At 62.3% G+C, this 22,149-nt stretch overlaps 1 protein-coding gene across 4 annotated transcripts in view; it reads left to right on the top strand.

The window, feature by feature from the left end:
- Nucleotides 1–22,149, top strand: part of NAV1 (neuron navigator 1) — a 60,046-nt gene that overhangs the window by 21,882 nt on the left and 16,015 nt on the right. For all 4 annotated transcript variants that reach the window (XM_086476692.1, XM_086476693.1, XM_086476695.1 and 1 more), the window contains 2 exons: nt 9,501–9,603; nt 13,043–13,408. In XM_086476692.1, coding sequence (XP_086332818.1) covers nt 9,501–9,603; nt 13,043–13,408 — 469 coding nt within the window. The remainder of the gene's footprint in view (nt 1–9,500; nt 9,604–13,042; nt 13,409–22,149) is intronic.

Raw genomic sequence — 22,149 nt, 5'->3', positions numbered from 1 at the left:
GGCTGACGGGGGGAGCCAGGGAGGACATTTTGCATTCTTGCTGGAGACGCATGAGGGCTCTTTGGCTGATCTGGTGATGGACAGACAGACCAAGTGTCTACCAGAGCCCAGCTGAAGCCGGGGAGAATTGTGTTTGCAACGCATTGCTCTGCACAAAGCTCGCAGTCACAAGGCGAGGGGGACAAAAGGCTCCCTGTTCACTCCGTCCCAGTGGGTGCAATTCCAACAGTTAAAAAGCAAATGTGAGTTGTTTGTCTCTGTGAATATAAAGCTTCCCCAAGCATGGCCGTATTCTGGCTGGGAATGGGGAGTCTGGCTCCGCTAATGACTCTGTTCTCCCTGCAAAATGGAGCCAACTCGAGCCAAGAGCTGCCCAGACAGGCCCTTCCCCGACGGCCCTGGTACGGGGACGTGGGCTGGGGAGGGGACAGGCTCCTGCGGCTGATAAACACCCTTTCAGCCAGGCCTGGGCACCTGGCAGAGAGCAGCGGGGAGGGGTGAGCATGGGGACCTCTGCCTGTTGTACCCAGGGGTGACTGCCACCCGTGAGCATCCTGCCATCGCCTGGGATCTTCTCTCATGCCCAAGGGGTTCGATATCCTCAGCAAAACGGAGCCCCAGGCAGGGCGGGCTGGCTCCCTTGGGTCATCAGATCTGCTGATTTGGGGCATCTGACTGCGAGTCCAAGGGCTGCTGTGACAGACTGGGGAGCTCCTGAGTCATGTCTCTCCGTACCTGAGTTTGGGTGGGTGCCCTGCTTGTGGGAAGGCCTGTGAAACCCCTTGGCGCTGGGTTTCCCCTGGATTTCTGTTCCCAGACCAACTGGAGAAGGAAGGGGACGGGTGCACATGGCTGGATATGCAATGGTGCAGGGCGGTGTGCCAGTGATGTGCCTGGTCCCAGGCAGCCCAGTTGTGCTGAGGAGGGGAACAGGGAGTTGTGAAGCCACTTCAGGACCTGAGGGTGAGTGTGGATCTGGGGGGAACAATTGGGTACCATGTGCTGCAGCCGGGCTTGGGGCCTGGACACATCCACACCATCTACAAGGAGGATCTGCAGCAGTAATGGGGCCATTGAGATGGCACCAGTGCCTGATATGGAGCAAGCGCTGTCTGTGGCCGGCTGCGTGTGGCTCCTCTAGGGGTGCAGGGCACGTAACCCCCATGTTCATGGCAGCTGAGCTGTGCTGAGCACAGGTCACGGGCATCTCCACCCTTGCCCAAGGGTCTCCGTCCTCTCTGGCTGCATCTGCATTTGCCCCATCCTCCCCTCGGCTCACTCGCCCTCTGGGTCACGGGGGCTTTGGAGAAGGTTTGTGCAGCGAGGGAGGGTAGTTGTGGGAGGAAGGACGTGGCTGTGACCAGCCCTTGGCCCTGTGCCCTCTGTCACGCTATGGGATCCCTGCAGGGAACCCAGCTTGGTCCTTAAGACAGAGTCAGAAGTGGGTACTGGATTCCCCCTCCACCCACGTTCCCCTCCTCCACCAGGCAAAGCCTGGAGCGGGGGCTGGCGATGTCCCCAGATGTAGGGCACATCTGGAGGGCACCGAAGCAGTTAAGTGAAGGGCTGATTTGTGCTATAGAAACCCGCAGTTCCTTCCTTTGATCCTCTGAATCAGCCCATTGCCTCCGTCGTATAAAGCCCCATTTATCTCTGCTCTTCCCAGTAAGTTTGAAGGCGGTCGTGGCTTGTGGCTCCTCAGCAGCAGTGAGCTCGCCCGGCTTTCTCTTCCGCTGAAGCAGAATCAGGTGAAATCTCTATGGCAACTAGCAGATGACAGCGAGTCTTGTTGCCTTGGAAATAAGGCAAGGAAAAAAAAAAAAACCCACCCAAAAAGAGCCATCTGGAATTTTGAATTTCCACAATGTCCAACCCGCGTCTGGTGACGCGTGGGGAGCGTGAACCCGCTGCTGCCGGCTGCTCCAGGGCCTCTGAGCCGGGGCCCGGCTGTACCTTCTGCCTTGCCATGGGTTGGTTTTTAGATTTTTTCATTTCTGCTTTTCCCTTGCTTTCTGGCTTTTTTTTTCTTGCGCAGAGTCTGCAGCATCGCCTTGAACATCTGATGGTGGCTGCGTTAAAGGTGTCATGTGCGAAGCATTGGGGGTGCCACAAAGCCCTGGGCTGGGCACAGCTATGCCCCATTGCTGGCCAGGGTGGTGCTGGCACACCCCAATAACGCTAACCCCGGCGGGGGCAGCAAACTCCAGGGGGGAAACTAAGGCCCAGAGCGCTGCCTGACCAGCCTGGGCCCGCTCTGCAGGGGCCCCGGCTTAGGACAGACCCCGGGTGTGGTGACCGCCAGTCTCCACGTGCCTGAGGCCGTGGGGCTGTTGGTGTCACCGCATCTTTCTGCTGCCACGTGGGCCTGGGTCCGGCCCATCCACCCGCCGTCTGTGACCCCGCTCCTTCCCAAGCCGCGCAGGCGTTTCCTCTGCGTTATGGTGGAGACCCGCGGTGCTGGGGCCGGGGGTGTTGGGATGCTCCCAGCTCCTCCGATGCTTTGCAGGAGCAGCTTCGGAGGCAGCTGTGTTGCAGGGGTGTGCAGTGCCACATGCAGGAGTGGGGTCTGCCCTGACGTGGGCAGGGTTTTGGGCGCTCCTGGCTCATCAGCGTGGGGGAGCAGAGGGCGGTGCGGAAGTGGGATGCACGGGGTGTTGAGCAGCGAGAGGCTCTCGGTGCTGAGGAAGGAGCTGTCGTTTGGATGCGCAGGTGGGGTGGTTTGGGGCCAAGTGCAGCATCCATTGAAAGAATAACCCGCAAATGGGCTGGAGGCCCGGCCTGGATCTCTCCGGCGGGTTCACTTGGAAACTTGTGTATGGGAGAGACCCAATTAACTAGATTTATGGCTGCTTTAGCCTGAGAAAGTCTGAATCCCTTTTAAAAGCTTGGCTCACTGGAGCCAGACGGGGTCCAGGCTCCAGGTCTCTCAGCCTGGCCCTCATTACGAGCAGTGATTCACAAGGCTTAGCAGCAGCGATCGCCCCAGAAGTGCTGATTCGGCTGAAGTCCCAGCCTGTCACCGCTGCGCCACTCCTAATTTTCTGCTCTCGCCTGCTAGCAGGGAGGTGACAGCCCCTGCACACGGTGTGGGGCTGCCCCAGCCTGCGCCAGCTGCGGTGGTGGGGATGGATGTAGTGATGGGGATGGCTGCGGTGATGGGGACGATGGGTGCAGGCAGGGGAAGGGGCTTCCTTCCCCTCTGCAGCCACCTTTGGAGCCTCCTGCAGAGCCCTGTTGTTTTGCAGAAGGGTCCTGCAAGGTGTGAGACGTGGGGGGCCTGTGCCAAAGCAAGGTCCTGCCACCGCCTCTCCTCTCGCTGTGTCCCCACAGGAGCTGGGAGTCCTCTGGGAAGCTCGGACTGTACGTGGGACATGGTGTCCCCACCGGTGCTGCCCACTCTAACCCCATTGCCTGCCCTGCCTTTTGCTTCGTGGCTTTTCCTCCCTCTGTGGAGAGCGAGTGCTGGATGCGTTGGGCTGCATCTCACCAGGGTCACAGGGCTGCGTGGGGGGAGTCAGCAAGCAGGGACCCCAGCCTGTCCTGGCTGAAGCTGGAGATGAGGACATATCCTCAGGTATCTGCTGCATCCCCTGCGCGTCCCTGTCCCCATTGGCAGGAGGCTGTGCTCTTGTGTCCCTAGGCAGAGTACCTCCAGCTCAGGGGCTGCTGCCTCCATCGGGGGGATGGTGGCTGTGCTTCTCCCCGTTGATCTCCTCGGGGTGTTTCAGAGGTGCTGGCTGGGTACCCAGGTACTGCGTCACCGGGGTGCTGGATGGCACGGGGCTCCCAGGTTTGTCCCTGCCCTTTGGGGAGCAGGACGTGCTCCTGACACTGCTGCAGGAGATACAGGGTTTGTGGCCAACCCTCGGCTCACACCAAGAAGGCCCTGGCAATTAAAGCAATTAAACCACGGTGAGTGCTTATGAACCTGCTGTTTTCCAATGGGGTGGGGCAACAGGTTTGCAGGAAAGGGCGAGATGCCCTCCTGGGGCAGTGGGCCAGGGGGACGTGCTCTGCCCAGCCAAGGTGCCCTGGGGCATCTCCTGAGAGAGAGGGGTTGTTTTGGGGGTCCTCGTACATCCCTGGGGGGGAGCACACAGGGATTGCAGGGATGGGGGCGGGCTGGAAAATGAGGTCAATGGTAAAAGACCTGCAGACCTGGCAGTCACCCCACAGAGACCCGTTAACCATCTCTGCTGCTCATTTAGCCTGTTTGGTAGCTGTTAGAGGGGAGGAAGAGAATTAATTAAGTCACAGGGAGAAGGATTGCAGGCTGCAACCATCCCCCTGCCCAGCCGTCCAGGGGCGTGAATCAGAGCTGGATGTAAGCAAGGCAAGATAAAGCCATTTCCCTCCATATGGAACGACTTGACTCTGCTGTTGGCGCGCCAAGACGCCAGGAACCGAATCGCACGCGGCGGGGTGTGAGCTGGGAACCCGCAGGGCTCAGCGAGGTTTGCACCGGGCTCGGGATCTCGGGTGTCCCCTCGGGCCGGCAGCCTGACTGCAGCGGGCTCTGGGTGCCGGAGCCGCGCGTTTGCAGGAAAAATACCAGCAGAAGGATGCCTGGGCTGATTCATTCGTGAACACAGCTGGGAGCACGGGCTGAGGCAGCGCAGCGGGGGAAGAGTATCTGCACAAGGGTTTGTGGAGCCGGGGAGCTCGACTGGGCTGGGGGAGTCTCATGGTCCTGGGAGAATGTTTTTTATTGCAGAGTTTATTAGTGGATTTTTCAGTGCGCTGGAAGGAATTGAGCAACCAGTTAAAAATGTTTCACGGCCTGGGGAAATTCGTTGCAGCTACTGTGTAATGGGGGCCCACCGTAATGACTCAGAAACACCACGAGGCCTTTTACAGCAGATTCCCACTTGCCCTGAAAATCTTTACTGGGTTGCCAGGAGTCCTTTCTGAGTCTGATCTTCTGAAAGGAGACCAGTTGGGTGGTGGGGGACAGGAAAACCAGTGTGTGAGTGCCACGCTTGTGCCGAGCGTACAAACACAGGCGCAGATGGTGCATCCAGGCAAGCCCAGTACGCTCGGGCCAGTGATGGCATCGGCTGCTGCCGTCCTCGTGCCTGCACGTGGGCACGTGGGCAAGGTCACAGGCACAGACAGGCATGCACATACACATGCACCTTTCTGCAGGCAGAGGGGGGTTTGCTCCCATGTGGCCTGCACATGAGCCTCCGCATGATGCAAACAAGCGCTCGGGCAGCACACGCACACATGCAGGTTTCTGTGCCAAGGCACATGGGGCACACGTGTCCCATGGACGCGGCCCTGCCTGGCCCCAGCGGGAGCTGTTGGCCACATGCTCCTTTGAAATGAGCTGTCATGAGCTGGTTGGAGTTGATGATTTCCTCGTTCCTTGACGTACTTGGCCACGTCGGCAGTGCCGGGCTGCGGGGACGCGGCTGCGCCCCGTCGTGCAGGCAGAGGAGCTGTCACTGCTCGCTCTTGGAGGTGGTGGGAAGGGCTGGACATGGGCACAACATCTCTCCTTCCTTCTCCTCCTCTTCCTCCTGCTTGGCTGCCTCCAGCCCCACATCCCACCTCGCCGATGCTCCTTCTCTCGGTGATGGTGCCTGCCTCTTCCCCAGCTGTGCAGGGCAGGAGGCAGGGGCGATGAGCGGCGTGTGGGTCGGGGCCGGGCGTCCACCGTTGTGTAACGGACGGCACTGCCAGGGTTTAACAGAGAGGCAGGCGAGGGAGGCCGTGCAGGGGAGCACTTGCAGGTGATGGGGTGGTCAGGGGTGGGCTGGGACTTCCTGCCTCAGTTTCCCTGTGTGCAAAGTGGAGCTGTGTTGGGTTTGCTGACGTTGGAGAGAGTGCTGAGAGCGCTCAGTTCAGAAAGAAGCAGCAGCGGGAGCTGGTGGGGGGGCCAGGAGAGCTGCCCAAGCGTGGCTGCAGTCAAGGGCAGGACAGAGAGCCAGCAAAGGCACGTTAGGCCCAGCCTGGCACGGGGGAGAGCGACTCAGGCAGTGGGGTCTGGTGGCCTCCTTGCACAGGGCTTGGGGACAGTGGCTGCATCTTGTGACTGCTCTCTGCATGGCTGAGAAGGACAGGCTGGACCCTTCCCTCTGTGTCAGCAGGACGGAGCCTGTGAGGGCAGTGGGGAGCTGCGAACAGGGCTGCAAGCCAGCCTGGAGCTGGGGTGGAGGGGATGGCTGGTCCTTGAGCCTGCAGCCCCAGCAGAGCAGGGAACACTGGGGGACATGTCCCAGCCGTTGCTGCTGGGGAAATGAGCCTGGCCAAGGCAGGGTGTCCGACTGACCCTGCCACGGCACAGGCTGAGCCGTCCCTGCTGCTCCCCACTCCGGCAGCTGGAAACATCTGGCTGCGGGAAGCTTGCTAAATCGATGCAGGGAGGAATCCAGCGTGCTCCTGCCGTTCCCACACTCTAGCTTCTCCCAGTGGCTCCAGTTTCGGCTCAGTGCTGGCGTGCTGTGGCTCAGCCAGCCCCGAGACAGCCCCTGGCCCCTCACTGCACCTGGAAAATGGACTGCGGGGAGCCTGGTGTCACCGCCCCTGCCCAGTATGGTGGGGACAGGCAGTGGCACTTCAGTGGTGTGGCCAGCAGGATGTGTGCCAGTGGTGGGAATGCAGCTCCTCGAGTCCTAGTTTACTGCTTTCCCAGGTGAGAGCTGCTGCTTTTTCTGGGGCAGCTCCAGCAGCTAGCGTGACCTGGACTGTCACCTGAAAACTGGGGCTCAGGGGGGCAAACTGTGCCGAGCATGGATGGCCAATGGTGCCGTGGGTGGAGCTGGGAAGGGGGATCAGTGCCATCGCCCTGAAATGCTGAGGCTGAAGCACCCTGCAGCCCTCTGCCGGGCACCCGAGCCCTTGGATGCTGCTTCTTACCTTGGGTGCTCTGGGGGTCACCGCTGTGGGGGGTCCCCCAGCAGCAGCAGGGGTGCAGGGGGAGGTGTCCACTCCTTGGGATGGGGGTGGCTGTAGCAGCCCCACTGGCAGCAGCACCCAGAGAGGAGGCAGCACCAGGCCCAAGTGCTGGCTTTGTGCCTGAGGGAATGGCTGCGGGTGGCCGTGGGAGAGGCAGCTGGGGTGTTTTTGGGAGCGAGCCATGCTCAGGAGGAGCACACTGCTGAGCTGGCAGGGGGGTGGGAGCCGCTGGTGGCACCAGGGGACAACGATGTCTCTTCCATCCTATCCTGCTCTGTCCTACCTCAGCCCACAGGGCCATGGCACTGCCAGGGTGCGCGTGTGCCACCTTCTGTGGCTGCGGGAGCTGGGCTCAGGGTGGCCGGCACGCACCAAATGTGGCCAGGGTGGAGGAGCTGAGGGTGCTGAGTCCTTCCCTGCACAGACCCACCTGAGGATGCTGGTGGGTGTTTTATTGCTCTTCCCTAAGGTTTGGATATGTCTTCCCTCCAAAATCCTGCATTGTCCTATAGACTGCATGTGTGGCAGCAGTGGGCTTGGCCTCAGGTTTCTGCCCTGCCATTTCAAGCCTGAAAATCCATCTTTCCAGGCAGAACAAGGCCAGGATCTGGCAGCTTTAAGGTGCCCTTGATCTGCCAACATGGCTGTTTCTTCCCGCCTCACTGGTGGGGCACAGAGTCCCCTTGTACCCAGCTGCAGAGCAGGGTGGGTGCTGGCCCCCAGCACCAAAGGCTCCTCGAGCCTCCTCTGTGCCCAGGCTCCGTGTGCACAATCTCCTCTGTTCCAGCGCTCCATCCCTCTGCCCTTGCTGCCCACTCATCCCTGTCCTCATCCCCGCTCCCCAGCCCACCTGCAATCCCCCTGCAGCTCTGGACCACTGGTTGGAGGCTCTGGGGCAGATCCTCCTTGATGGCCCAGTGCCTTTGATAAACCCCTCCAAGGTGCACAGGCCATGACCAAGATTTAATAACGAGGTCATGACTTGCCTCCTGCTAAGCCCTGTTCTGGCAACTGGACCAGGGCAGTCGGACACACATGGAGCTGGGCATCCTCCTTATGCGACGGCATGTGCTGGCCACGTTGGGTGCCCTGTGGGCTCACCAGTCTTGCTTACCCTCATCTGCAACCAGCTTTAACCTGCTTGATTTAACCTGTCTCATCGGGGCTGTTACCGCTTGTCACCACCTTCCAGGGTCATGCCTAAATCAGCGCTGCTTCACTGGTTTGAGGTGCTCCTGCCCAGGCTGGTGGGCGAGCAGAGCCCCGGGACGGGGCAATATCACCCATGGGTGCTGCCTGTGGCCTGTCCTGTGGCACGGTTGGCGTGTGATGGGGACAAAGGGGACACAAGCCCTGCTTGTGCGCTGGGTGCGTGGCTGTACTGGTGGGGGGAGCCTGCTGGGGTGTGTGCCGGCGGTGTCCCCCCTGTCCCTGCATCGCTGCAGCTTACACGGTGCTGTTGCAAATCCCGAAGCGCTGGTTGCCACGTTACATTAGGAGGAGCCACATCCAGCGTCCCTGGCGCCCGCTGTCGCTGCAGTTCAGTGGCAGGTTGCGGCTGAAAGGCTTGAAATCGGGGATCAAAGCGGCGGTGGCACGGCTGTTAGCCGCCGGGGAGGCACACGAGCGGGTCAGGGGCGCAGGGTCTGCAGCCGTGGCCCCGAGCCTGGCAGCGCTGCCAGGGGCTGTGCCAGGAGCGACCCCCCCCGCCCGCCCTCTGTGTGTGTGTGTGTCCACACGTGTGTGTGTGTGCATTCGTGTGTGAAGGTGTCCCGGGGGGGGAGTGTGTGTACCCACTTGTGTGTGCATGCGTGTGTGTTTGCATGTTTGCAGGTGTGCACGCACGTGTGTGTGGAAGTGGTTGTGGTGCAGGTATGTGTGTGCACATGTGCAGGCTCGGGGTTGCACACCTCTGTGTGTGTGTGCACACCCATGCTGTGGGTGTGCACACCCAGAGAAGCCCCAGGGCAGCTGGAGCTCCGAGGTTTCCAGCCCTGGGCTGTCCACGTGGGGAGCTCGATCTTGCCAGCTGCCCCAGCCCGCAGCAGCAGCCGCCTCTCCCTGGGCACAAGGCAGGAGCAGGGCTCAGCTGGCACTGCTCCCCGACACCTCCTCGGCTCCTGCTGATGGCACTGGTTGGTGCTGGTGCAATGCTCATGTCCCCGGGCTGGAGCACTGCTGGGACTGGGGGACGCACAGGCAGGTTTGGGGATGTTCTTCCAGGGTGAGTGCTCCCATGCGGCCCCATGAAGCAGGGTCACAGTGCTTCAGGGTCGCCTGACTGTAGGTGCCCTCCTGTCACCTATGCGGGTCCCATGGCCCCACTTGCTCCCCCCAGCCCTGCTGGCCACTGCCCAGCTCATCCTTTGTGGAGCAGACATCCCCATCCCAGCTACAGCACCCTTGGGGGTGGCATTTTGTGGTGATGCAGCTCCATCTCTGTGCCAGGCCTGCCCTGTCCACTCCCAGTGGGCAGAGTGAGAGCTGGGGGGCACAGCCGCAGGCAGAGGGGTGTGGGAAGGGGCTGGGGGGCACAGCTGTGGGCAGAGGGGCGCAGGAGCCCTTCATCCCTTTAAAGCCGCCGCCTTGTCTCTCTGCAGACCCCGAGTCCCAGAGGAAGAGGACAGTGCAGAATGTACTGGACCTTCGGCAGAACCTGGAGGAGACCATGTCCAGCCTGAGGGGCTCTCAGGTTTCTCACAGGTGAGGTCCCGACACAGGACCCCCACCAGCCCTTCCCCACAACCTGTGTCCTTCCCGGAGCAGCAAGGGAGGCTGGGGCGGTGAGGAAGCGTCTCTGCTCCGAGTGAGGACCATGTGGGTGACAGGGAGCCAGCTGTGCCCTGTGGCCTGGGGACGTTGTGCATGGGGGCTTTGAGAGATGCCCCCAAATCTGTGGGGTGACATGCATGGGGTTGTGGCAGAGCCCCATCCCTGGCAGTGCTCTGGGCCTGACACTGCCTCTCATGCTCTGGGGCAGTGGGGCTGGCTGGTGGTGGTACCAAGGGGAGCTGGTTGCCCCCAGACCTCAGGCAGGGAGTGAGGTCTGTTCCCGGTGGTTGGGCATCCCCATGTTGTCAACCAGAACTGAAGGTATCCCCTGCGCCTGCCCAGGTTTGGACCACAGGCTCCGTCCCCATCTGTGACTCAGTTTCTCTGCTCTGTGTAGAGGTGATGATGGAGAAACCCTCAGACAGAGCTGACCAAATGCCCAGCAGCCCATGGGCAGAGGTGGGGTGCCCTGCCCAGATGGGCTGGCAGCACCCCAGGGTTGCAGCTGGGACTGGGGGGACAGGGGAGCTGGGGACAGGGTGACCACTGGGTGCTGAAGCAGAGCAGTGTCTCCCTGTGTTCAGAGGTTTCTCTGACACATGCCTGGGACTACCCGTGTGCCCCCTGGGTCTCTCACCTGAGACCACTGCAGGGTTACTGCTCTGCTCTGGACATGCTCAGGGTCTGCACGGCAGCTCCAGCCTCCTGCCTGGTTCCCAGTCGGGGCTGAAGAGCCCAGACTTTGCCCGCGGCGGGGTCCCGCTGGTGCAGCGCATTGTGAAGCCTGGGCTTTACAGAGACGCTGTGTCAGGTGTCAGGAGTCGGGAAAGCTGAGGATGCAGCGAGCACCCTTCTCCTGGTGTTTGTTGCCACCTCGTGGTCTCCCTCGATCTTCGTTTTTATGTTGGCAGGGCAAAAAGCAGCAGCTTCCTCCCCAGCTCTTCACCCACCACTCATCCTTAGAGACCTTCCCTGTGTCACCTCTTGATCAGCTTCGCCCAGGATGAAGCAGCCTGCTTCATTTAGCTCTTCTTAACCCAGAAGATATCTAGACCTTGCTCATCCTTGCTGCACTTTCTGGATCTTTCCTAAGCCAGAGGCAGCGGAGTGCTGGGACAATGGGATTTTCCCAGGGTGGCAGCAATATTCCCGGAGCTGGCCGTTTCCTGGAATTATCCATTACAGCTCTGCCATCCCTTTGCTTGGCGTAGGAGCCGGGTTCCCAGCCTGGCGCTGCTCATGCCGAGTCAGGGCTGCTTTGTGTTCGCTTTGCATTCATCTGTGTCAAACTTTACCCGCCGCCTTCTCGCCCCAGCGCTCAGCTCCTTTGCAAATCCTCCGTCAGCCCCAGACTTAGGGAAATAGGGCGAGGATATTAAGGGTGATTAAATTAGTGTTGCTGGTGGGTTTTGACTCTTTGCCATCGCTTCCTTTTCTTGATGAGTTATGAGTACGTCGTGTGGCGGAGGCCTCAGCTGGATCCCTGCCACGGAGAAAAACGATTATCAATAGCCCAGGGATGCCTACCCCTGCGTTCTGTCCCGTAAGTGGTTCTTAAAGACGTGAGGATCTTCCTTCTTATCCTGTGGCAGCTGAGTTTATTTGGAAGCTTAATCTGCCTTTGGTGAGGGCACTCATCCACCACCTTCTGGTAGCCTGCAGCAGCCTCGGCAGCGTGCTCCCTGCGTCCCTCCAGGAGCTCCACCGTGGTTGTGAGCTGGATTTTCCTTTACCAAAGCTGTGTCAGCTCTTCCCCAGTATGTTGTAATTACACACGTACCCACTAATTCTTCTCTCGGGAACACTTCCTACAAGTGCGTCCGACGCGGATGCCGATGCATCGCTGGTGTCCCTGTAGCTGCTTTGGGCTCTCTCTTTATTCTGTCCACAAACTATTCCTCAAATTTCTCTTGTTCTCCTCGATGTATTCTTCCATCCAGCGGCTGGGGGCTCAGCCTGTGCTGGTTCCTCACTAGGACACAACTTTGTTCCTGAAAGACATCATCATTCTTCTGGCAGCCTTTGCACCCGGCTGCAGGGTCACACGAGCTTCCTCGGGGCCTTGCTTTAGTCCTGCTTGGAGACGTGGTTTGCATCTGCTCCGAGCCGCCGGCAGAACATCCTTAAATAGCCTTTGTGCTGCCGACAGAAACAAAACCCTTTTAGCTGCCCCTTTTAGTTCCGCTTTAACAAACTTCCTAGTTTTTTATGTAGTTCCCTGTTTTAAATTCAATACTGCAGCCGGCGTTTGGTTTTTGGTGCTCCTGCAGGAACGTTTAATCCAAGCTAGGGAATAGCTCGCTGATAGTAACGTTTGGAGCCAAGTCGAGGGCTGTGGGTTCCCAAGTAGCTGCTCCAAGAAGTAATCATTTTTGGTGTCTAAATTTAGTCTCAGCATCACTCCCTGACATGCCGTTTGCCCAAAATACACCCTGAGGGGTGTGGGGAGTAACTGAACTCCCCATTCCTGATGCGCTTGTGGGCTCTGGGCTGGCTGGAGGGCAGCACGCTGTGGGCAGCCCCTTGGGGCTGGGCAGCCTTGTCTCGGGGCAGCCTCTCCTGCCCAGACACGGAGGTTCACTCTGCAGGGGTTTCGTGTGGGGTGCTGATGGAAGGACCTGGTCCCTGGTTTGCCCCTCAGCATCCTTTCGCTCACAGCCTCTGCTCCCCGGCATGGCCCACTGCCACGTCCCCTGGGATCCGTGTGCCACCACCCCAATTCATCCTGTCCTAGGTCTGGAGTGATATTGGGGTGCAGTTGTTGAAATGCTGCGGGGGAGGCAGTGAGGGAGAGCAGCCTGGGCATGGGGGAGCATGTTTGGGCTTTCCACTAAAGGCTCCCCATTAGTGGGGTTCAGTGCAACTCAAGTTGGGGCCGGGGCCAGTCTCCAGAGAGACACTGACCCCTCTCCCATGGTGGCACCCCAGCCCCTGCACCGAGGTGGGTGGATGGGGCTGTGTGGGGAGCATCGCCTCTGTGGGGTGGTTGGGGCTGTAGGGAGGCACAGACCTCCTCATTGCACCCCACATCCTGCTCCACAGTCCCTGGGGAGAAATGGGCACCACCAGACACCGGTGGGTGCTGCTGGTGTGGGTGTCCCAGTGGGTCCTGGGGCGTGGGACACTGTGCTGGCACCAGGCAGGGAAGGAGGGGACTGTACCCTGCCAGCTGAGATGGAGGGTGTCCAGGACAGACCGTGTCCCTGCACGCACACTCCTGGGAGCCTCTGACCTTGCCTGACTGGCTCAAAATGGGCAGTTCTGTTTTCTGAGCACTTGCAGCCCCCGTTCTGGGGGGGTGAGACAGGGCACAGACCTCAGCTGCCCACCATGCCCTGCCCTAACTCCCCCCTGCACCCTGTCCTCGCAGCTCCCTGGAGATGACCTGCTATGACAGCGATGAAGCGAACCCCCGGAGTGTCTCCAGCCTGTCCAACCGCTCCTCCCCGCTGTCCTGGCGCTATGGGCAGTCGAGCCCCCGCCTGCAGGCCGGGGACGCGCCGTCGGTCGGCGGGACCTGCCGCTCCGAGGGCACCCCCAGCTGGTACATGCACGGCGAGCGGGCGCACTACTCGCACACCATGCCCATGCGCAGCCCCAGCAAGCTGAGCCACATCTCCCGCCTGGAGCTGGTCGAGGCACTGGACAGCGATGACGTGGAGCTGAAGTCGGGCTACATGAGCGACAGCGATCTGATGGGGAAGACGCTGACAGAGGATGACGACATCACCACGGGGTAAGTGCCCACCGGGGCCCATGCCCGGACCAGGGCTCTCCTGGAGGTTTCACGGTGGTGAAGGGGCACCAGGTACAGCAGGGACAGGTGGAGGAGCACATAGATCACGGCCAGTCTGGCTGGGTGGATTGCATCCCTGCATCCCAGGAGATGCTTTCCCACCAGTGAGGCAGTGTAGTCCTTGCAGTGCTGGTAGTTCTGGGGCTTCCTGGGGCCAGCGAGCCCCTGAGCTGGGGTGTGCTGCTCTCCCAGCATGCCCGAAGTGTCTGGCTTGATCTGGGTATTCCCACAGCAAGGGGCTGAGAAAAGTGTGTGGTGTGTGGCTGCGGGAGCCCCCAGCCAGAGCCCTGCTGGGGTAAATACTGCTGCTTTCAGAAGCACTCTCCCAGTTTACACCAGTGGGTCTGAGGAGCTGCCTCTGACCCTGGCACTGTGGGAATGTCCTGTGTCCAGCCAGGAGTGCTGGTGGCCCGTGGTGGGACAGGCTGGGTCAGGTCTCAGCACCCGGGCAAGAACTGAGGTCTCATTGCCAATGGGTGACACCGTGGTAGAGCAGGGTGCACTGCTGAGCAGGGTGCCCTCTTTTTGGGACCCCCATTGGCCTCCATCCCTCCACCCGTTGGGCCAGGGGCATCTCCTGCCAGGTGGGCACAACCCAGCATGCCCAGGGCTCACATTTTCTTTCCAGATGCATCCAGGTCCCACTGCACTGTTGAGGTACCTCTGGCTCTGGCGAGGGTCCAGGGTTTCAGCATGTTGGAGGTTTCCTGTTACAGCACAGGAGAAAATAAATAACTCCAGCGTTTGAGTTGTCCCAGAGCAGGAGGAGGTATTTGGCCTCCTGACAGTGCTGCTCTGGCCCTCCTGGGGTGGTCGTAGTTACGTCAGCTTGTTGCAGGATAGAGCACAGCCCATGGCTTCACACACGCCCTGGGGGACAGCGCTCCCCAGATGTGGCCTGGAGGTGCATGTTACAGTTGGAGGGGACACACACCGAGGGGTGCCTGTGCTGGCCTCTGCCCCTGCAATGTTCCAGCTCGGGGGCAAGAGTGTCTGCAGCACCGTGGGTGCAAACCCGTCCTCCCCATGGGCGTGTGGGGTGACCTTGGGGGGCTGCCCTGTGCTTGTGAACAGGGCTGCCTTGTGCTGGCTCAGCATGGACCCCTCCTCGGGACCGTAACCCATCGCTTGGTGGCCAGAAGTGGCATGTCACCACCTTCTGCCACCAGCCGCTGGACTGTGGGGTGTGCTGGGCAATGGGGTGGTTTTGGGCTGCCCTGAATAGCTGGGGCCACAGTGGGTCTGGCTGTGGGGATGAAGGGCCCCACTGCTCCCTGTCTCCCTCCTTGTCTCGTCTCAGAGCTGCTTGTGCAGGCGGATAACCTTGGGGTGCCCTTGGCTGCGGAGGCAGTGCTGGGAGGGGTGAGCTGGAGCATCGCTTCGTCTCCATCAGCCCCAGCACGGAGCGGGCAGTGTGCGGGCAGGGTCAGCCCTGGCGGGACCCTCCCCAGGCTCAGCCCTGCGCACTGCCCTGGGCTGGTTCCACTTCTTTTCCCGGGAAGGGACAGACTTTGGGGATGGAGCCCTGCGTGGCTGAGCCTCCTGCAAGGCCCTGGCAGCGCCACAGCCCGCCGGTGCAGGTGAGGCTGTCAGTGCCACAGCGAGCTGGGCCAGCACCACCACAGCCAGGTGCCCCAGCCCCTGTTCCTGCACAGGGTCCCCAGTGGGATGTGTCCCAAGAGAAATCCCCAGTGCCTTGCTGGTGGCTGCAGAGACAGACTGGGTGCTCTGTGCTGGGTACCCCTCCCCAGGGATGGGTGCAGGAGGGCAGCTGTGGCAGCACAGGACCCTCTTATCCTCAGGGACAAGTCCTGGGGATCAGCCGTGTCACTGGGATGTTGCTGGCACACGGGGCCGTGCAGTGACCTAGTCACAGCTCCATCCCCACAGCAGGACTCGGGGGAGGGGCAGGGGTCCCCCAGAGTGGGCAGCACAGTAGGGCCTCTGTCCCCGGGAGATGTCTCTGGCGGGGTGCTGGGGGACGCCGGGGTGCCCTGTCTGGGAGCCCGGGCACTGTGTGCAGAGCCAGGGCAGGGGAGCAGGGCATCCCCTCCTCCCCAGAGGCGGCTGGGGCGAGGAGCTGCCTTGCTGGCCTAGAGTGCTCATCCAGCGCAGCCCCTCATCCAGCACAGCCCCTCATCCAGCGCAGCCCCTCATCCAGCGCAGCCCCTCATCCAGCGCAGCCCCTCATCCAGCCTCCTCGGCTGGCTCTGACCTAGAAAGCAAATACTGCCCCAGGCCCCATCTCCCCGTGCTGCTAATGCACCGGGCAGGAGCCGAGTGCTGCAGATGGGGCCATCAGCCCCCGAGCTTGGGCCGCCGGGCCAGCACCTCCCTGCGCCGCGCCGGCGCACAGCCAGGCTTGTAGGGCAGTAGGTCAGAGCCAGCTCAGAGGACACGGTGGCACATCCCGTTTGGAGACTTGTGGGGCCGTGGGATGGGACCTGGCATCCCCACGGCTTGCTGGGGAAGCAGCCTGGAAGGAGAGAGGGTCGAGGTAGGTGAGGCACAGCTGGGGCATGGGAACTGTCTGGGGGGGATTGGGGTGAATTCGGCAGGGTGGTGGTTGGGGTGAGCCTAGCTGAGAAGGCAGTGGGGGTCCTGGGGTCCAGCTCAGAGAGGGGATGGGATAATTGGCTCTGGTGGTGAGAGCAGGGATCGGTGGAATGATCAGCTCTGGTGGTGAAAGCAGGGATCTGCTGGGGACACCCCAGCCCCCAGGAGCGTTTCAGTATCAGCCAAATGTGCCGGCATCCTGGCTCCTTGCCCGGCTGTGCCCACCTGCCTGCCTCTGCCGGGCCGGCACTCGTGGCTCCCCTCCACCAGCAACCTGCTGCCGTTTTTGGGGGTGGAAAGCTCTGGCTGCGCCCTCCGTGTTTGACAGCACGGCCCTTCTTTTGTTCCCACTATCAGCGTATCCTCCTTGTGCTCTGCAGCAGGGCAGCCCTCGACTGGCAGGGACCCGACACAGCCTGGGAGCAGCCCCGCCGGGATGCACCCATGCTGCTGCTGGCCCCGTGGTGTCTGAAGGGCCTGGCGCAGGCAGCGAGCAGCGTTCGCTGGGATGATGCTGCTCTCCTGCCCTGTCCTGCCTGTCCTTGGGGCTGGGCAGGGCGCAGGCAGGGACGGCACCAACCCCTGCACTATTTCCCTGGCACTGAAAAATCTTCACTCGCTTCCGTGGCCGCTGTTGACTCAGGTTTACACCCGCCACTGCTCAGGGTGCCGCTCACCATGCCACTCACTGTTCCCTGCCCCTGATGCCAGTCCCTGGAGGAGCGTGGTGCCACTGGTGATGCTTTCCCCCCCTGGCCAGGCTGGGGATGTTTCCCGGACCCTGGAGGTCACCCCATGAAGGCCACCTCTCTGGGAGGTCTGCCAACACGTGACCGCCCGCTGCCGAGGGACCTCTGTGGCTGTACGGCCACAGCACGGCGCTGGGGCCGCGATGCAGCAGCGTGGGCACCTTCGTGTGCAGACCTGCGCGTGAATCAGGCAGCAGCGGAGGAGGCGGAGAGCATCCGAGCGGGAATGTTCAAGCCAGGTTTTGCCTGGTTTTGTCTGGGCCGGGTCCTGCATGTCCAAGCGGTGCCACTTCCTCCACGTGGAGCTGCCGTTCCCCCAGCAGCATAGTGCAGCTGCACGTCGGTGCGTCTCCCCCCGTGCTGTGTGTAGTCGGGGACCTGATGTGAGCAGCTCTGGCGGGTCCTGGGTGCTGGCACAGGAGCGGGTGAGTGTGCGTCACCCCCAGGTTTTCCCAGGGACCAGCTGGGACGTGGCGGGGAGCAAGCGGGGTGCTGCGGGGCTTTGTTGCGGCCGGGAGCTGGTGGGGTGCCTGGGTCCATGGGGCTTCCCCCCGCCCATGCAGGACAGTATCCCGGGCTGAGGCAGCACAAGAGTGTTGGCTCATCCCTGCATTGGCCTGCTCCCCCGTGTCTCCTGGGCTTGGAGAGTGCCTTGCGTGATGTCGTCCTTTCCACCACCCTCCTTTTTGTCAGAGCCTTCATCAGCCAGCCCATTCCCCAGCCACCTCCCCACAAATGGTGATGCTGCCAGGAGGGCACTGGGCTGCTCTGGGTGTCTCTGGAGGGGTCTGTTAGGCCACTGTGCCCAGTGCCAAGTGCTCAGCAGGGTCCAAGCACCTCCCCATGGGGTGCCTCATGCTGTGGGGCAGTGCAGGGCACCGAGTAGGGGTTGAAGGGACCTGCTGCGTGGCCTTGGCCATGCCTCAGTTTCCCTCAGTCCACCCTGCCAGCTGTGAGTGGTTGGGGCAGGGCATACCCAGGTTGTGGCACGGCAGAGCTGCTCTTGGTGGGGTTTACGGGGTGCAGAGGAGGAGGAGCACCTGTCCCTGTCTCTGGTACGCAGAGTGACCTATGGGGACACAAAACCTCAGCTCAGCCTTGCGCCTTGAGAAGGTGCTTGTGGGATGGGCCTCCCCAGGTGAGGTCCCCAGGAACAAATTGGGATGAGCTGGCTCCATGCTTGGAGCTGCTCAAATACCTTGCAGTGGCAGAATCCCATGGGGACACCCAGGCTGGACTCATCCTGCCCCTCTAGCAGAGCACAGGTGCTCATGGGCCCAATCCTGCTGTCCCCAAGCGTAGGGGCAGGAGAGCAGAGAGGGAGCAAGCAGGGCTGGCTGCTGAGTCAGCACTTTCTCGCTGCGGTGGCTGCGGGAGCGCTGATGATCTATGTGCGCCGCAGGGACTCGGGTGTGCAGGCATCGCCCCGGAGCCAACCCCCAAGGCTGTGCACGACCCCTGGGGCTTTCAGTGCCCTGGGGAAGTCCTGCGACTCGGAGACCTCTGTGATTTGGGGGTGTCCTTTTGGGCTTGTTTTTTTGTTGGGGGTGGAAAGGGAGGTAGCATTGCATCCCACCGTGGTCGCTGGCAGCATCTGCACCCCCATGAGCCGAGTACTGCCCTGACTCTATTCATGGGCGTGAAATGGAGCTGTGGTGGCCGCCTTTGGCATCAGGACCACGGGGTGCCCTGTGGCTTGGGGATTGGCACGGGTGTCTGGCTCACAGTACATCCCAGGCACTGTCCCAGACCCCCGTGACGGTGCTGCTGGCAGCCAGGCACTGCAGAGCCTATGGTCCCCTCCGGCGGGGCTGGGCGCTGCCGGCAGCGTCCCCCTGGGAGGGATGCTCTCAAGCTGGCACCCGCTGCGCTCCGGCTGGCCTGGCTCCGGCTGCCTTGCAGCTACTTGAGCTCAGCACAGCCCGCAGGCGGGAGCAGATGTTTGGCTCGGCTCCCCGAGAGCGGCAGGGGAGCGGCTGCCCTCCTCCCCTGCTCTGAGCAGGATTGGTGCTGGCGCTCTGCTCCCTTCCCTCAAACGCCCCTCGCTCAGCTTTGGCCAGTCCAGCCTGACCCCTCGCTGCCGTCCCAGCGAGCCCATGAAGTCATTTCTCGGTGGGAACATCCTGCGGGGCACGGCCGTGGCCCTGCACGTGGCCCGGCGTGTGTGCGGGGCCCCAGCCCAGTTGGCCGGGGGGGGCGGCGGGGGAACGGCCGGGGAAGTGGTGTTGGATAAATATTTGCTGCGCTGTGCCGCGTGCCGGGGCTCGGCGGGGTTCCTTCCGCCAGCTGCGGGTGGGGGACCGTCCCAGAAAGGGGCCCCAAAACCCTGCTGGGCACTGCCACCATCGAAACACCACTGCCTTCCAGCCACCTCCTTATTTTGGGGTTTGGCTTGAGGTGCCCAGTGCTGACTCCCGACCCCTGGGGCTGCACGGGCCGGGCTGCTGTGGCAGCAGCCACACAGGGTGTGTTTTGGGAAGGGGATCCTGAGGTTGCAGGGCTTGGGGGGTGCGGGGCATGTGGGGGTCAGTGCACACCCAGGATTTGGGAAGCTGCTGGCCTCCGCAGCTCGTTGGTGGGGCTGGGAGCGGACACAGAGCACAGCCAAGCCCAGGACCGGACCTCGCACGCCCACGTGCCCCTGGGAGAGCTGCTTGCCCGCCAAGCCCAAGTGCATGCCCGCTTGTTGCCTGGGGAACTCAAGACCTGGCTTTGCTGCTTGCCACATGCCACCCTGCCGCCTGCGAAGGGGCCTGGCGCTGCGGGCAGAGGTGTCCGAGGTGTCCGAGGCCACCGGCTTGTCCGGACAACGGGAAAAATAGGAATTTCGCAAGTGGGATGAGTCACACCACTCCCCCACCCCGGTGCTGCCCTGGGACTCTCCGATCGCTGCACGCAGCCGCTGCAGCCTGCCGTGCTGCCACGGTGGCCCTGAGCAAGGTTTCATTTGTCACCCTTCCCAAAACAGCCGGAGATCCCCGCACGGGGACACACTTCCTCCGGGGTTTCCACCGCTCAGGGGGTGTCTGAGGGGGTGACCCTGCGTCGTCCACCCCTGCGGCGGGGCCGGCTGAGCTCAGCATCCCCGCTGGCACGGTGGCCAGGCGTGCGGCTGGGGCCTGCGGCTGATGTCATTGCTGCGGGCGGGCGGGCGAGCACCGGCTGACACCCCCACGGCATCGGCCTCGCCGCCTCGGGGAAATTGGACCCTGCTATTACTGTGGTCGGCAGCGCAGAGCTGGAGCAGAGGCACCGCCTGGCCGTGGGTCCCCCCTCGGAGGCGCCACGCACGCTCTGGGTTCCTGTGGGGGCAGTGCCCCGCACGCCTCAGGGACCTGGGGGGCCGAGGAGCAGAGGCAGTGCTGCCTGGAGGACAGGGGACTAGACCAACTGCTGGGATGTGATGCTGATCCTCTTCTGCTGGGTGAGCTGGGGCGAGTCAGACCCTCTTCTCTGCCTCAGTTTCCCCATCTGCAAGGTCTCTGCACCCTCCTGTTCCTTTGAGCGTGGCTTCAGTGAAGGGAACTGGATGCCAGTACCCAAAATGCAAGTGGGAAGCACCCGGGGTCAGGGTAGCCTGGCCTGTGGTAGGCAGGCTGGTGCTATCTGGGGGGGTACCTGGGGATTTGAGGGGTCCTGGAGGGTACCCAGGGCTTTAGGGGGGGGTCTGGGGAGAACTTAGAGGGGTCTGGGGGAATCTAAGTGAGTCTGTGAGGTTCTCAAGGAGTACTGGGGGGGTTTGGAGCTGTTAAAGGGCCATGGGGGTGTGCAGGGGGCTGTGGGGCTCCCAAAAGAGTCTGGGAGGGGGTTATGGGTGTCATGATGCCCTGAGGCAGTTCCCGAGGTGGATGTGACGGGGAAGCAGAGCCGCTCCTGCCCGCGCCCGCGGGAGTCCCCAGCCCACCCCCCCACCCCCAACCGTGATTTATGAAGCTAATTGTTTTTTCTGCCCCATTAAGTGGCGGAGAAGAGGAGGGAGGGAGGGAAGAGCCCTGGCTGTGCCTGTGCTTTCCTCACCAGTCCTGCCAGAGCAGCACGAGGCTGTGATGGGGATGCTAGTGGCATGTCCACAGAGCCCCCCTCGATGCCAGCGACCTACTGACGTGGGGTGTGGAGGTCCCCCAGTGCAAACTCCATATTTCCTCCCCCGCAGTGACCACAGCAGAGCAGCAGGAAAGGGCCGGGGCAGACCAGGAGAGGCTCCCTTCAATCCGGGGTGGACTTCAAGCAGGCGGTGGGGATTGGGCAGCACCAGCCTGGCAGGGACACGAGTGCTGGGCGCCCCAGCTGGTGCCAGTGGGTCTGTCTGGCGTGGGAGTGGGTGTCTGTGCCGCTGCGAGACGGGTGAAGCAGGGAGACTTCGAACCCTCCGGCTCCAACAGCAACCACTGCTGAGAAAGGGGCTGGGGGTCCTCCTGTGTGAAGGGGTCTGTGCCAGTGCCGATGGGGCAGCTGTTGCCAACAGTGATTCTCTGCCAGAGAATCACCAGACTCCTGCCCCTGGCAGGGTCGAAGCTGCCTTTCCTGGGGGCTGCCGTGCTGGGCTGTGCCGGCCTGGCTCCCCCTGCCATGAAGGATGCCTTGAGTCCGGATTCGGGCCCAGCAAAAGCCAGAGCTGCTCCTCTGAGCGCTGCCCGAGCTGGCCGTGGTGGGGCTGAGGCAGCTGGCCAGGAGGGAGGGGACGGCGTCGGCGTCATGCCAGGCCGGAGGGACCGCGGGGATGCGATGCTGGACAGGCTGTGCCGCCGCACCCGTTGGCGCTCACCGACGTGGGGCCATCACCCCGCAGCAGGGCTGGCGGCCTGCCGGAGGTACCACGCTGCGCCGGGGCCGTGCCGCCACCGGCCTCCCAGCTGTGAGCTCTGGCCGAGGGCCCAGAGCTGCTGCGGGGATGGTGGGTGTGGGCAGGGTCTGATCGGTGGGCACGGGGGTGGTCGGGCACCGAAGTCGTGCATCCCTGGCGCGCTGTGCCACACCGCAGCACCTCGCCTCGCCGGGGCAAGCACCGTGCGGCCGAGCGATGGGGCTGCGCGGCGAGGCGGGAGCCAAGAGGCGTTGCCGTTGCCGTTGCTTCGCCGAGGAAGACTCGAGGAAGGAATTACTTATTTCCCAGCCCGCTGGGACCGGGTTTTGCCAAGGCTGCAGTTAACCCTCTCTGCCCACTGCAGCCGGGCTGGCGAAGGTGTCCCCGGTGCCACCGTCCCGGCAGGGACCCTGCCTGCGGGCGCAGCTCCTGCTCTGATGCGAGAGGGAGAAAAAAGGACAGAAATAGGGGTTTGGGGCAAGGAAGCGCAGAGCGATGCAGGCGCGGGTGCCCCCACAGGAGCTGTCCCAGCCCCTCCTGGGGCTGGGCAGGGGCAGAGCCCCCCCGCGGGA

Source organism: Leptosomus discolor, chromosome 21 (assembly GCF_034619465.1).
Source record: "Leptosomus discolor isolate bLepDis1 chromosome 21, bLepDis1.hap2, whole genome shotgun sequence".
NCBI classification, from domain to species: Eukaryota; Metazoa; Chordata; class Aves; order Leptosomiformes; family Leptosomidae; genus Leptosomus; species Leptosomus discolor.
This window is presented reverse-complemented; position numbering and strand designations above follow the sequence as displayed.